At 31.5% G+C, this 17,284-nt stretch overlaps 1 protein-coding gene across 1 annotated transcript in view; it reads right to left on the reverse strand.

Annotated features, from left to right (window-relative positions):
* The window catches only part of armi (probable RNA helicase armitage), a 72,731-nt gene that overhangs the window by 15,029 nt on the left and 40,418 nt on the right, over window positions 1-17,284 (reverse strand). The window contains exons 10-12 of the mRNA XM_075369328.1: window positions 12,463-12,740; window positions 6,214-7,660; window positions 1,160-1,380 (exon numbers count right to left, since the gene is read on the reverse strand). Coding sequence (XP_075225443.1) covers window positions 1,160-1,380; window positions 6,214-7,660; window positions 12,463-12,740 — 1,946 coding nt within the window. The remainder of the gene's footprint in view (window positions 1-1,159; window positions 1,381-6,213; window positions 7,661-12,462; window positions 12,741-17,284) is intronic.

Genomic DNA, 17,284 nt, shown 5'->3' on the forward strand with positions numbered 1-17,284 from the left:
TACTAAGATATTTGTGGTTTCTCAATTTGGCAATAGAAGAAACTAAAAAATGAAAGGCTATTTGTAATTTTAAAAATAACTGAAAAGGAAGAATAAGAAAAATAAAAAGTATATGATTAGAATCTATCGATTTAAGACATCAACCAATGAATGAATCACTGTTTGTTGGTGTATGAATTTAGTTTAAGATCTAGGTATTATGTAACTGATGGTCTAAAATATCATAATGTAAATTGTGTGGATGTTAATTTGACATAACTGTGTATCTATCATTAAGGTTGATAGTGTTAAATATCTAGGAATGACCTTAGATAGCCAACTGAAATGGAAGAGTATTTCCATTATGTTAGAAATCTTATTGGTTTTTGTATAACAAAGTTTTATGATTTAAAAAATATATGTCCAAATTATATAATGAAAAAGTTATGCAATAACATGTTGGGGAGGTACTTACACTGGGAGGTGTATAAATTGATTATTGAGCCTTCAATTACAATCCAAAAACATATTGTGGGGTTGACTGCTAATGAGACTAGATTAAATTGATCATTACCAATTTTTAGGAAATTAAAAATATTACCAATACGACAATTTTATGTCTTTAGATTAATGGCAATACTTCTATTTAAGAAGAGGACATACTGAAGGAGATCATAATATCGTACATTCTGGTAGAAATAAGGGAAAAATTATTGTTCGCTTTCCTAAAAGTGAAAATCTCAAAAGATTGCATGATTATATGGCTCCTAAAATTTATTACTTAATATCTGATGATATCAGGGAAGCTGGAACTTTATTCTGTGAAAAAAAGATCCCTTCTGAATAAAATATTTGAGATGGATGATAAAGACCATTTCTTTGTGTTGAATACAATGCCTCCTATTTTCCAATACCTAATTTCCAATAATTTGGAGTGTAGTCTAAACTATATTATTAAAAAAAAAAAAAATCTACATTAATTTTGATGTAGAATAATTAGAGTTTATAATATTCTATTTAATTGGAAATAAAATTGTTAATAATATTAAAATACAAAAAAATAAATAAATATAAATTGCACATTATTGTATAAATCAAACTATCTGGAACTGAAAGAATTTTTACATTCTGTTTGGTAAACATAATTTATCATAAACATGAAATATTTTGACTAACTTACTACATTGATCTGGTACAGTGCCTAGCAACTCATCTTCAATAACTTTAATTGAAGCTACTGCACAATAAGGGTACAATCTATCTGATATGTTAATGTTATCATTATTAAGGTAATTATATGAACAAAAACGGATTAACATTCCAGGCTCCATTATGCCAGAATCTAATAACCTTTCTGATATCAGATTAGCTGCACTATTGGATGGAGTGCCTATTAATAACCTGAAACAAAACCGTAATGCAAAATAGCATTTATAAAAATTTATCAAACATGTCTATAAATTGTATAAATTTAAAAGAAATTTAATTTAACCAAAATATAGCTGCAACAAAAATAATAAGAGCACTATGAAGAATAATGCAATAACAGTCTCATGATTTACCACAAAACCTCAGCTATGATATATATATATATATATATATATATATATATATATATATGACATCTTTAAGGAGATGAAGAACAGGGTATTCAAAAAAAAGATTGTGCAAAATATGGTACCAAATGAAAGTTTGGAAAATTAAAATGGGAGACAATAAGCCAACAAAAGTGTGCACAAAAGAAACAAGAACTGAAAAAGTAAAAATGATATAAAATAAGTATAATAACGGCTAAATAAGCATTTAATGGTAAAATCTGTTATGTAATAAAGATGAGTTAAACTTGAAGAAGTTCACTTTTATATGTATGAGAAATATACATGTGTTTTTAGAAGGAAAAATAAAGGGTGGATTCATTTTAAATTTTAGAGGAAATTGAGAAAATTAAATGGACAGTGAGAATAAAAAAAAATAAGAGTAAATGAGAACAGAAGTTTAATTAAATAATTCAAAACAGGAAAGCTAATTGGGTGGGGTACCATCATGAGAAAAGAAGGGCTAAATGAAATAGTGCAAGAAGGATAGGAAGTGAAAAAAAAAGTCAGCAAAAGAGTTAAGAGTTAAAAGGAAATTCGCAGGGACATAAGTGCTCAACTGGAATAGCAGAAAGTATTACCAAAGTAATACTTTCAGTAAAGTATTGTTACTTACTGTAAATGTTAGTAAAGTACTGTTTACTTACAATAAAGTATTGTTTATTGAAAGTATTATATTAATCCGATCAATCCAAGTAATAAATTTATAAAATAAATAAGATGACACCTACCTTATTCCATGATCCAAGCAAGAGTACTTTCACGAGTACCTCGCATCATCAGTTGCTATATAATTTTTCAAATCGTTCATTACAAATTACACATTAAACAAACGATTTGGAAAATTGTATAGCAACTGATGATGCGAGGTACTCGCGAAAGCACTCTTGCTTGGATTATGGAATAACGTAGGTGTCATTTTTATTTTTTTATTGAAAGATATGACAGCTTATTCATAATTTTTAATTTTATAACTAATGATTACACTAACATCAAAAATGTCTAACATATTTCTAAAATTCAGAAAATACGCACACATTTTTCTGCTAATTAAATTAAACAATAATTATGCACTTGGACATTTATAAAATTTCAAATTCATAATCATGGGTAGGTAGAAATAAGATAATGTAAAAATATTGTGAATTTATAACAGTTATACCAGTTACTATTTCAAAAATACTTTTTGTAAAAATAAAAATATACAGTGGGCCTAGTGAATAAAAAGAAAGTAATCACACAAGAGTGATGACGTACCTTAAAAGTGTTCACTTCTGAGTATTGTGTTTGCTTTTAAGTATGCAGTGGGTTTAGAGTGGATAAACATTTACTTATAAGGTAAGTGCTCACTTGGAAAAGCGTAGTATATATTTAAGTACTCACTTAAAGTGAATACTCAAATGTATGAAGTGTTACCTTCATTTGTTTATATTATATATTATGACTGACTTATAGAATGATGTAGTCAAATGTGTCATGGGGCACAACACACCTAAACATTTGTCATTTCACTTATCTGTGTTCAGTTCTTTTGTCGTCTGTGAAAAAATGGTCATAACGGCCAGTGAGGAAGGCAAAACAATTCCTTCAGATCGGAAATGTTTCATTGAAATTTGAAAAGATTATCAAATTTTATTAAATAAATCTAAGTCGCTGCACATTATTGTACAAAATGAAAAGGTATGGACAACTTTGATGGAAAAACTTAGGAATAAGATTGGCAAAAAAGTTACACTTTCACAGTTTAAAAAAAAAATGAACAATATGAAGACTATTTTGAAAAAAAATCTGACATTCACGCCATAGGCAATAAACCAAGTAAGCTGAACGACTGGGAAAAAGCACTACTGGACTTGTTAAATAGGAAAGAAAATCAATTTTCAAAAGTGTCCACAGCAACAACAATTGGCCTAGACAGCAGTAAATGAAGTTGTGAAACTGAATTGGCTGCCATAGTCAATTACGAAAATCCTATTGATACTCCAAATTGCTCAAACGGTGGAGGAAATGAAGATAAAAAGAAGAAAGTAAGAAAATGTTATTTTGAAAGCAAAGACAAAACAGAAGAAACATCAGAATTATTTCCTGAACAGCAAAAACTGATTAAAATACAAATGGAAAAAGAATTTTTAATGAAAATATTGAAAGAGAAATACGAGGAAAAAAGATAAACCTAGCATTGTCTCACAATTACAAACATACTTGAGTTTTGATGAATAAAGATGTGAATTATCCTTACTAAACCAATTTCCCTTCTTTTAAATTTTACACACAATAAACTGGCAGCCTAAATGGCATCCTTGTTAAGTTTGGTAGATAAGACACCTTATCAAGGTGATCTTATGCACATGTATAAAGTTAGTCCCACTCCCAATGAAGCTCTAACAAAAGCTTAACAAAAATGGTTATGCTTTTTTTCTTCAACTTGGCTACCTCAATGATTTGGTTGGCTTGGCCCATACTTGTGCTACTTTTAATTTTTTTTAATTAATCTTTTACCTTTAGTTTTTATTTTTTTATTGTACTTACAAAGAAATAAAAAGGGAAGGGTATTACAAATTCAATAATCTTAAAATGTCGTAAAATTTAATTCAATAAAAATGTACATTTTTATTCTCCCACTGTTTTTATATCTTCTACATCAAATAAAATCATTCCAGGATTCACAGTATGATCATTACATTCATCCACATTTTCATCAGGTATTTATTTCCAAATTGTCATTTAAACATTTGACAACATTATGCAAAACTGCGCAGCATACTACTGTTCTTGAGAGTTTTTCTATAGATACCTTTATATTTGTTAATATCAGGAACCTCATTTTTAATTGACCAAATGTTCTTTCTATAATGATCTTCTCCTTGAAATGTAAAAATCTGAATTGTCCCTGCTGTCCATTAAACTGATAGTGGAAAGGAGCCTTGAAGATATACCGTAACTGTGGTCATCTAACAAGCAGAAGCTGCCGTTAAACATTAACATATTTCTTTTTATTGCACTTCATCTCTAAATTCTACCATCATGTACACTACTCGGTCACTACAGGTCTATGCTAGTGAACCTTTCGTTTGCATCCATGTCACTTGTACATTAATAACCCTTCTGATTTATGTACTCATCAGCAAAGATACCATGTGGCCTCTTTATTTTTACATGTGTACAGTTGAGAGCACCAATGACTGTAGGTATTCAGAAATGAGCTTCCCACTTAGCTTGTGCTTCATTCAGTTCGTTCAGGATCAATGGACATTTTATCCACTCATCTGCCTTCCACAGAATGTGATCTGAAATGAAATTAACTTTTACAAATTGTTGTACGATGAAGACCAAAATCTTCTGCCACTTTACTTTTATAAGTAAAATAAAAAGTGATAGCAGGGTCACTAACACAACGTAGACACAATTCCATCTTGTCTGTTCGGCTTAGTGTACCACTCTAGTTATGTCAGTGTCTGGCAAAAAAATCAACACTTTCAGATTCAAACGGAGAAATAAGTAAACGGTTTGAGCAAGCGAATACCCTACCTTAAAAATTATCAAGTGTTTACTCAAAATCCAAAGTGTTGCCTTAACTTTATTCACAACAAATTAAGTGAAGACTTGAAAATTTTAAATGTTAGAAGTGTTCACTCACTGGAAGAGTTAACACTCAAAATTGTGTACTGCCTTTTAATTTTTATTTCTCCCACTGAAGTGATTACTTTAAATTTTGAAGGTAAGATTCTTCACTTATTTTTATTCAATAGACCCAGTAATTCAGACAATTAATAGTGTTTTTGTAAAAATTATTTTAAACAAGGTACCACACACTTTATTTTACTAATTATCAAAATCTATACTAATAGAATTCTGAACAAGATTCCTGATCATGAGAACTAACAAGATCAAAGGCAGTCCCCCTACGGGTTGATGATACTCTTCCCTACCTTTTTCCTATCCTTCATTATTATCTGGAGAACCATGGTAACTCGAACAACCCCTGCCCTCATTCCACCTGTAGTGTCAGGCAGAAAGGTGCAAGGTAACTTGTATAGCCAGTAAGCAAACTGCTTTTTTGTCAAGGCCCAATTGACCAGAATCTCCTGTACCTTTGCAAGTATCCAGGGATTCTTGTTTTCAATCCAAAAATTGTGTGAAACATAGAACTAACAACTAAATAAAAACAGTTTTTCCTTGTTTGAAATGAAATGGAAAATCATGTGGTGATATACCAACACTGAAAAGTAATATAAATACATTGACAAAGATTATCCACTTAGGATGATGTGAAACAAGATAACATTACACCTTACTGAATGAGTACCAACACATTCTCTAAAAAAAAAAAAATCAATCTTAATAATCCAATATGTGTAATTATGAAATAAAATAATACTTAAATAAACTATATATTATTATATAAATTTTAATACTTAAATTATGTAAATAATGGAACTCATAATTTTGATTAGCATATTTAACAATTAATTTATAAGTAAAAACTATAAATTGCCTTTATATTTATACTTAAGGTAGTAATTATATGAGAAAGGCAAATGTGCAAATAAGGTACTTTATGCATATTTTTTTAATATGCAGAATTTTCATGCTACTTAATTTTAAAATTAATGAAGAAAACTAAGATCAATAGACCCACCTGCTTTCAGGTAATAAGTGAAATAACTGAAGAGCTGTTTCTACTAGCGTCACAGTTTTTCCAGTACCAGGAGGTCCAAAAATAATATAAGGCAACGGTCGTGTTTCACCTTTTAAAATATTTTTAACTGCTTCTTTTTGATACCAATTTAAATTTGAATTATACCATTTCAATTTTCTCTTATATGTGTTTGGTATTTGTCTTTTGTAAGATTTATTCGTTCCACCATCACTTCCTGACTGCCAATTAATTTCACTATTATTTTTATTACTATAAGACGTAGAGACAGAATTAGAATTCTCTGAACCTTCTTTACAACAAGCTACAACACTAATATCACTGGAATTAATATTTTGATTTTCTAATCCACTGTATGAACTATTCTGAACATATTGTAAATCACTATTTGCATTACCAAAATTATCATTGACAGCATCACTTTGTTCTTTTATATGTGTGTTTCTTAAATTACTGTCAATTTTATTTTTATTAGTTAATAATAATAAATCATTAGAAGACATCTTATTAATATTTACATGATCTTTTTCACAAGTTTTATCATTTAAAAACAATGATTTTTCTATTTCTTCAACGGATTTCATTAAAACTTTATTAATATTATTATGACTATTATTATAACAACTACTGGTAATATTAAACAATTTATTTAAATCAAAACTTTCATTTTTTGAAACCACATTATTATCAATCATAGTTGTAATTACATTACTTGTCAATTTCTCAACATTGAGATTATCTATACCGCTGGTACAATTTTTACTCTTATTACACTCATTTGTACTCTGTTCAGGAACTGAATTAGAATGATTTTTATTATTACAGTTTTTTAAAGAAATTTTAAGATTTTCAGCAACAGAAAGACGGGGAGATAAAGAAGTACTATTACCGCTGTTATTAACAGTATGATTCTCTGGTAGTAATTTTTTAACATTTTGATGATTCACATCATCAGATGTTTCATCAGTATTTTGAGATCTATCACTACCAACAGCATTATAAGAATCATTAAAAATTCTACAATTTTTTGAAGTTGATGAAACATTCAAAATTCCTTCATTAATTTTACTATTATCAATAAAATTTTTATCACGTATAACATTGCTGTCATCAAATGAATCTTTATCAACTTTATTCATACATACAGATGCCTCTTTAACAGTACTCTGCTTATTTTCCTCTTTCTCTTCTTCTTCAATAAAAATAATTTGTAGTTCACTTTCTTTTAAATGAGTTGGGAACAGCCAACTTGTCAATAAATGATCATAAGCAACATTAATTGCCTGGTGTGATCTTCTGAAACCAACTCTACCAACATTAAAACTCACTGAATAATCAGCACCGTTGTATGTATCGTGAAACGATCTGTTAAATTTTAAATATAATTCGCCTTTACATACCTTGTACACACTGCCCTCATATTTCACATCTGTAACATAAAAAAAAACTAATGAAGTAATAATTTATGGTTAACACTATTTATGACTAAATAAGTGTCCTACACAAGAGAATAAACTACCTTGGCGGGTATGTCATTCTTTCTTCCAACCCTTTCAAAATCCTTAATACTTTTCCCCTCCTAAAATTGGTTAAAAAAATGAAACTGATTATGGAAAAAAACACCATGGGATTTAAAGACGACGATTATCTTACTATGCTAAATGAAATTTTACAGTGACTAAACTATAATCAAATTCAAAATGTCTGGTTTAAAGTTAACTTCTGTGAAGGAGTGGTAGTATCTGTCTTTCATCCTGTAGTCTCTTAGTTCAAAGTCAAACAATGAATTTTACAGATATATAAATTTCATATTTATCACACAAGCCTTAGTAAAGGAAATTATTCTTTTAACAAAAAATAATACATCTCAACTTATAATTAAAATAACACTGACTCTTAATGAAGATGTGTTGAAGTTCACTATCTCAGCAATTAGTTATCTAACTTTAGTCTTAAGAGTAGCATTTATAAAACACAACAGTTGTTATAATATGACAAGACAAATCATTTTTTATATTTGTGATGAATATATAAATAAAACAGAAATATTTCTTACTGTTATTGCTAGCAATTTTTCTAACTCATAAATATAAATATTTAAGACGGGATCAAAATGAACTGGATTGTGTAATTTAATACAGCCTTGCTAATTTTATAATGTTAAAATAAGTTTCTGAGCTTAAATGTTTGTTTAGAAAAGACTTTTATGTATCTTTGTAATGAGTGTAGAATATCTAGTTTTATATTTGATGATTATGTTTTGTGTGGGACAATTAATTTAATTTGTCCTGCAAACAACACTGTATACAGATTTTTAAAATTTGTGAGCTAATTTAAATGATATGAATGTAGAAAACTCTTTTTTCTCTAAGGGTGCCATCCTGGCATACATTTTAAATTTCAAATTCCATAACATTCCATCTAATAATCAAGCTTTTCAGTGGTAAAACTTTTAAATCATGTTGGATCATTGGATTTTGGGTCATAAACGAAAGAAAAATTTTCTGCTGTCTGCTCTCTCGACGAGGCAAGGTGTACTGACTTACAGGACAGAAATATTGAACACTCTGTTGAATGATTTACTGCCGGATGATGTGGAGGGTGAATATCAGTATCATCTGCGTGTTAGGTGTGAAGACGATTCTTTTCGTTCAGGTGTGGCATCTTTGGAGATTACTGAGGCTGAGGTGCAGCAGGTTGTTTGCAGTATTGCAAGGCATAAAGCTCTTGGGTATGACGGAATCAGTGTGGAACTCCTTGTTCACTCCTTCATTAAGCATAGCTGCAATAATGAAGGTTCTGAATAGAATGCTTTTTTTTTGGTGGCTATTTTTTTGCTTTGTTGGAAAAGAGGTGTGATTAAGCTTCTTTTTAAAATTAGTGACAAGGATCCTACCGTGAGTTTGTTGTACAGGCCTCTGATGCTTCTGCCAGTGCTTGGAAGATGTTTGAGAAGGTTCTATATTTGTAGATTAATGGAAGATTGGCCTTACAAAATCTCCTGATGAAGGACCAGTATGGTTTTAAACTGGGGAAAGGTACAGAGGATGCAATTTTAAAAGTGATTGACATCGTTATTAACTCCAACCCTTCATATGTCCTGGATATATTTTTGAACATATCCCAAGCACTTCTTTGTCTTGCATCAATTACAATGGCGAGTGTTTACACGTGATGAGATCGGAACATCACAAAGTTACTTTTGTAATCGACATGTAGTGCTTCATGATGGTGGCACTGAGATGAGTAAGTTGCTGTCCAAGGGGTATTCCCAAGGCAGTGGTGTCTGCTTTTGGTTGTGGAGTTTGACTCTCTTATGCATTTGAAGTTGCCAAGTGGATGTCATGTCATCACTTATGCCAACGACGGGCTTCTGTTGGTCATGGGAGACATGCAGAATGAGGTCAAATTCCAGCGAATCAAGCTTGCAGGTACTAGAGGTGCAGAGCAATCAACACAAAATGGTATTTAGCCCTGAGAAGACCGGCATGATGCTGCTGAAGGGCCATTTGGCCTATTTGTTATGTCTCATTGCAATGGTGTTTGGGTGTATTCCTTGATGAGAATTTTAGATTTAAGGAGCACTTTCAGAATGTCATTAAGAAGGCGTATGAAGCCGTCTTCAGTATTCGTAGGGTGGTTCACCCCAACTGGAGTCTAAATTTTAAAACAAAATTTTGAAAAAAGGTATATGCGATACATTTATGCTTTAGGCAGCCCCTCTTAGGACAAACAGAATGAAGTATAAAAGCTACTGTGGTATTCTGTTGAGGACTCAGTGTCTCCTGTTACTTACTCTGATGGAGGGGGGCTATAGGTCTATTTCATGTGAGGCAGCTAGTTATCACGAACCAACCGACATCCTTGTGTTAGAATGTCAGTTACTCATTACGCTGCGAAGAAGTTGGGTGAACTAACTGCACAACATATTTGGGAAATAGAGGAGGTAGGTTTTTGATATTTGGCAGGACAGGTGGGATGAGACGGCATATGGGTGATGTTCACACAGTCTCTTTCCAGATGTAAGGACAATGGGAGTCGTCTCATGGATCTTCCCGAACCAGCATGTGACGTACTTCCTTTTGGGGCATGGCGCATATCAGGACAGGCTGGCTCAATTTGGCTTGACTGAATTGGGTCAATGACCTCAATGCTTAGTATCAGGTGATGCATATCATGCATGTTCTGTATGTCTGCTCAAAATATGAGTTTAGGCATTTAGAGGTGGTCATGGAGCTTGAGGGTGTTGGCTCAAGTCTCGATCTGCAGGCTAACTGAAAAGTTAGAGATGAGTGGTGCACTGCTGAAAGATTTTTAAGGTTTTTGGCACACAAAAGGACTGTAGAGGGTGTTTAATGTAGAATAGTAACCTGGGTGATTAGGGACCTGTTTGGGTGTTTTCACCCAGAGTAGGCGTATTTAGCAATTGTGCCTGGTTGTTGTTTGGTATGAGGTGACTGGTATTTTTGGTTGCTTTGGTATGGTAGGTCAAAATTGTGATGTTGCCAACAATTTTTGAGGGTGTGAGATTAATATTTTGTTATAAATCAATTTCTAAATTTTATTAGTCTTCAGTTTCTTGACTCAGTTTAGGCGAGTTTGAAAATATCGTTTGTTAGTTGTTGAGTTTTAATACCAATGGGAATGTCTTTCAAGGCATTTGCATCGGTGCCATCCTGATAAGAGGCTGAAATATGTAATCAGGTATTGAGGGTCTAGAACATGACCTCCAGTAAAGCTCATCCAGGCTAGGAACAGAGGGGGTGGTGTAGCAACCAGGATCGTCACAAGTCAGGTGTCTTCCTCTTTGGAGTTGGGATGGATGAATTTTAAATTACAGAAGATAACAATTCTAAAAGTTAATTACAGATTAAAAAATTAATACTAAAAAAAAAGAAATAAATGGAGAGCTTAATTTATTATATTTACTAATGCGTGAAATTATATTATGTTTTTAAAATATTCATTTATTTATTACCCGTACTACTGGGTAATAACACATACACAACTTCTGAGGCGGTCTATATTATTTATTAAATCATAACAGTTTTTTACAATAGGATTTTATAGTGACTAAAATAAAATGCTATACAAATTTATTTATTTCTTAACTGACAAATTTTTTTTGAATCATTAAAAAAATTATATTAATTCTGATATCAATCACCAACTGTAATTAAACAGATTGCAATAAACTTTTAATTTCAGAAAAAAGTTATAAAAACGTTTCCTGAGTCTTAGCTAATTTTTGTTCTAAGTCAAGCTTCTTTACACAATGCCACTGAAGGCATCAAGTGTATTTATATCATTCAGAACAAGTGTATTCATGTCATTAGATTAGGCTTAGAAGGATCTTAGCTGTTGTGATGAGTGTAAATAATGTATGTCATTTAAATTGTGTTCATCCATTTAAGAATGTTGTCTTTATTTGTATACCTTTAGTCGGTCATGTGTGTAGTTTTCTTTCTTTAATGTCAGCAATTGTGACTCCCTCCGGAGAAGGGGGCGCATTGCTCCCTCCAAACAACTAGAGCCCCGTTGTGGCGTATTCCTGCTGGCCCATAAAGTGTTAGCATTAGCACCGAAAGGACTTCAGCGGTCGGTCTGAAAGGGAATTACGTTGGGAGCACCAGGCTCAAAAAGCCTAATCTCCCGCGGTCGGACCCAGTAATGGGTTGAGAACGCTAGTCCAAAACGGATACAAACGCAAATCACAAATCCGTCCATAAATATAACAAAAATTAAAACCTATAACCGTCACTAAAATGAAACCCTTGAAACACACCTGATTATAGAATCATACCACAGCAAGGGGCACTGTCCAGGCTCTGCGATTCGAAGGAAGAATTGTGATACTCTGCCACTTTTGCGTTCCGTTCCGTTTCTTTAATGTTTATGAGAAAGCTTTTCAAGTTTGCTGATAATTTTGTGAAAAAGTTATTTTAATAATGAGATTGTTTGCAAAGTATACAAAGTACACTAAATACTACATATTTACGGAATCTAGAAAAATTGAATTTGTTTGGCCGTTTGAGTTTTTAAATGATAAAATTTATTTTCATATTTTATGATTAATCCAAGTAGTTATGAGGGGACATCAGTCTTTCATAGCATTTGTAATTTGATGCAGATATCCGTGTCTTCCTTAAGTTAAATAAGATACACAAGAATTTTATAATTTTGTATTAGCTGTATGGTTGTTACACTCACATGTCAAACAAATTTTCTTACCTCCCTCAGCAGAAACAGCACAGGGGTTACTAATAATCACTGTATCACCACATACAATAGATGGTCGTTTCTCAGCCAAACCAGGAATTTCAAGTACTAGAAAATCACCACTTCTCTTAAAATTAGCACGAGGCATATTATACTGTATCATATTAGCCACATAATATACTTCTTCTAAATATAATAAAGCATGCCAACGTTCTTTATAATTATTTTCATTAAGGGAATCACATAGACAAGGAAACACTTCTTCTATTTCTCTTCTTGTTTCAATATAACTGAAAAATAAAATAAATTTGTTTAATCAATTGAACTTAATTATAACATCATCTTATTTACTAAAGTATTTCCTGCAGTACAATTTTCATAAAATATTTTATATGGATTTATGTAACATAAGAATTTAAAAGGTTTACAGAAGTACCAAAAATACTGTTATATTTCTTGAAACAAAAACCAAATAAAAGTTATTGAAAACAGAACACAAAAAGAAGATTAATAGATATAAGAAAAATACAAAAAGAAATATCTTATTAAACCTACAAATCAGAAAAACGTCATCTATTTCAGGGAGAAGTAAATTAACAGAGGAAGAACAAATCTAGTCGTTAATTTGATTTGAACTGACTGCTTCAACCAAAACAGTTGATCAACAGTCCTTAAGTTAACCTCAGTAGATACATTTTAAGAAATAAAATAAACCTATTTGTCATTTGCTCAATATTAAGAAAGCATTTGATATGTCAAACCTAACAAAATGTCAAATGTTTAATGAAAATTGATTTGAAATATAAAAACAGGAGTTACACTTTTTTTAAAAATATAAATGATGTTAAGAGTTGAAGCAAGATATACTATTGAGAGTGAGATACAGATGTAATCTATTCTAGTTGCTTTACAACTACTCTACAGCACCCACGATAAAGAAACTGAAGAATAACTTAAAAAACAGAATTATAATCCTAGAAAAAATAAAACAATTCATCGATTATGTTTTTCTTTGATCTGAAATCAAAAATGAGTTAGAAGAGAAAAATCTAAATTGAAAATAAATAAGAATAAAATAAAAGAAATGAAATGTGAAACAAAGATAGATAATACAAATACTAACGCGAATGAATGAATATAAAAGTAGTAGAACTTATTAATTATCAAGTAAAATTACTAACAACAGACTATGTAAGGAAAATATTTTTATTGCATATTTTTAAAAGAAAGAAAAACCATCATGCACAATAGAGGTCTTCTATATCAGGATATATTTGAGAAGCAATAAAGGGATAATATTTAAAAAAACCAAGAGTAGAGTAACAACTCCAGCATATTAATATCTGAAGAGCACTAAAGGATGGATAACAGTTCACTAGAAATCAAATGCAGTCTAACACAGTTGAAAAACGTTTCATACAGAAAATAGTTTATCATAATTAGAAATTAGTTTATTAGTATTAGGTTTTAGAATTAGAATGAAATTCTCTAAAGTATTATTATAGAGTGTAGTGCTTTAAGATAGAGAAAGCAGACTGAATAAAAGCTAGAAATAAATGATGTAGTGCAATGAAACCAGTGTGTGCAATGTACATGAAATGTTAAAAATAATACGGACAGATAAAAATGAAAACATTATCAGATGAGTCACAAAAGACACTGTGGGGCATTCTTACAAAAATGTAATAAATTTTTGTAAGTAAATTTTTATAAAAGGTTAAGTCACATTTAAAGGCAACCAGGTTTAATCACTTTATCAGTAAAAGGAAGTGTAAATGATAAAAATTGATAGGGAAAGGCAATGATTAGAAAAAATTAAGCATAAAATTGAAGAATTAATGGATAGTGAATTTTTTGACATTAAAATATTAACACAGCACTGAAGGATAATTGCACCAATATGAGTTAAATGAATGATGATGTATCTTTTAACCAATTATGTATGTAAATATAAAAAGAGAGTTGTGTCAAATGTAAAGGCAAAATGGTAATTAAAAATAGCAAATCAAGAGAAAATAATTTATTATCAGTTCAATAATTGCAGAAACATACTTTATTTTTCTACAACCACCAATGTTTTCAAAAAATTTTCAGATAAAATTTTTGCACCACAAAAAGTTTTAGTTTGTTAAATTCCATGATACCACTGGTTTTCCTTCAATCACAACCACAGCCCGTAAATTCATGATTAATTTTAGCAGCACCTTTTCCATTAAGAAATTAAATTAGAGGATGGATTTCACAACGGGTAGGAATTTATATTGTTGCAACCATTTTACTATTATGGGAAATCAAACATCAGACTGCTAACAAAATGGTCAACAGCTGTCCAATGAATCGATTTAAGCTACTATCCAAGAACAACCTGATTCATTGTTCCAATCTGGTAAACTGTTTTTTTTTTTGTTTTTTTAACTTAAAAATGAATAATTTTTACCATCTCTAATCTCAATATAAAAACGTTTAAAAATTGAACTCCACAGAAACATAAGTTGAAAGGTACTCATAATTATTATTTAATCTGTTGACAGTGATCCTTCCAACAAAATACACAAATTACAGGGGATCGTAGATCACAAAAAATACAAAAAAACTGTAATTGAAACAGCAACAAAAGAAAAAAACCAATAAAAATTATAAAAAATTTTATTATCTTTGAAAATAATTTTAACTAGATTTTGAATAAACAAATTATGAAGCAGCAAATATATAACTTGATTAAATGCATTTACAATATTTAAATAAAATTCTAGCTAGAAATAAATAATAAAAAAAAAAGCAGAGCAAAAGAGCACAGGTAAAATAGAATAAAATAAAATTAACAATGCATATCCTTAGTCCCGTAAGAATAACCATTTAGAATAGTGAATGGTTGGTATAATAAATATTTACCATTACGTGCACATGAGATACACACTAACGTTGGATATGTAAATTCAGCAGAACTGAGAATTAAATTATCATAACCCCATTACAAATCAGCAAACATTTGTAATGTAAAAATAATCAGTTCCTGATAAAATAAATTCAAAGTGCAATTTTGTTCAAACATAAAGGTTCACCATCTGACTTAAGAGAAAATTAAATTGTTCATTTATCCTGAGAAATATTAACACCTAATATAAATGAGTATACAAAGTGAAAAAAAGTAAATGAACTGTAGAGAATAAATTTAAATGAAAAAATCACTATCGTTTAAGTGACTTCTCATTAAACACAAGCATTACGGTATTCATTTCTTTAAAGAACAAAAATTGTACTGCTGCAGGAGGGCAATATATGGAATAGAGTGATTATAAATGTCAGTAAACTTAAAAAACAAAATCAAATATATTACTGTATGTTTTCTAAATTCCTGAAGTATTTTTGATAAAATGGATACCAGACTATCAAACCAAATTCTATTTTTGATAAAATGGATACCAGACTATCAAACCAAATTCTAACTTTGATCTTATCAAGGAAGCAAAATCACCTTCTCAAGGATGTCAAACTGAGTGTAGTGGAAGACTGAGTGAACAATAAAACCCAATTTTGAATACAATTTACAAACTGTTGAAAAGATACAATTTTTAAAGTTTAATTTGGTACTGAAAAAATTCCTAATCAGTAATGGAAGATTTTCTAATCAAGTATTATTATTATTAATATATGAATATATATGAGGGTCAATCCAGAAATAAGGTTCCCAAAGAGCTCCAGCCGCATGGGAAGGTACGAGGCAAAATCCAGCAACATCGCTGTGTGCGGCTGTTCCTCCACTCTCGATTCCGCCCAGCCGTGCTTCACTGCGCCGCTCTGTCTTGGCTCAGCAACCATCTGAGATGAAGGTTCCACTTGATCCCGCCAAGTGCGAGATTCATTCTGTAATTCGCTTTTTGCACGCCAAAGGGACGCTACCCGTGGATATTCAGTGTTGGTTGACAGAGGTGTATGGTGGCAAGTGTATGTCTGTTCAACACGTCTGAAAGTGGTACAGGGAGTTTAGTGCCGGTTGGAAGGAAGTCCACGATGAAGAACAGAGTGGAAGACCGTCAGTTTCGGAGGCAGTTATCGAGATGGTCCAACACGAAGTGCTTCAAAACAGGAGGATCAACGTCCGTGAACTTGTTGCTCGGATTCCTGGGAGTTTTTACAGTAGAGAGGAAAGAGCTCTGACTGAAAAATTGGGGTATCACAAGTGTTGTGCTCAATGGGTACCGTGACTATTGACATCAGAACACTCTCCTTGTGTTCTGATTGAACACCTTGACTGTGCTCGCCAGTTTCTTCAAAAGTGTCAAGAAGATAAGGAAGGATTGTGTTGGACTCCAATGTTATAGGAGACGAAACGTGGGTGTTTCATTTCACTCCCGAAACAAAACAAAAATCCAAACAGTGGTCACCAGTCGCAAAGAAGTTCAAACAAACTCCTTCTGCTGGCAAAGTCATGACCAGTGTTTTTTGGGATCGTAAGGGAATACTGCTGATCGATTTCATGGAACCTGGAACAACAATCAATTCAGACAGTTATTGTGCAACACTAAGAAAACTCAGGCGAGCTATCCAGAACCGCTGACGAGGACGACTGACAGCCAGTGTAACGCTGCTTCATGACAACGCCCAACCTCGCATCTCCCGTCAAACCCAGCAACTTTTGACATACTTTGGATGGACTGTCATGCCCCACCTACCTTACAGTCCGGACCTCGTGTCTAGTGATTATCACTTGTTCCCCAAGTTAAAGGAACACTTGAGTGGTCAACGCATCCTCATGATGTAATGTCTCAAAACTAACTGAATGCATTTAACATATACTGTATTTACTCGCATAATTCACATACTTTTTTGACCA

Source organism: Lycorma delicatula, chromosome 6 (assembly GCF_047948215.1).
Source record: "Lycorma delicatula isolate Av1 chromosome 6, ASM4794821v1, whole genome shotgun sequence".
Classification (NCBI taxonomy): domain Eukaryota; kingdom Metazoa; phylum Arthropoda; class Insecta; order Hemiptera; family Fulgoridae; genus Lycorma; species Lycorma delicatula.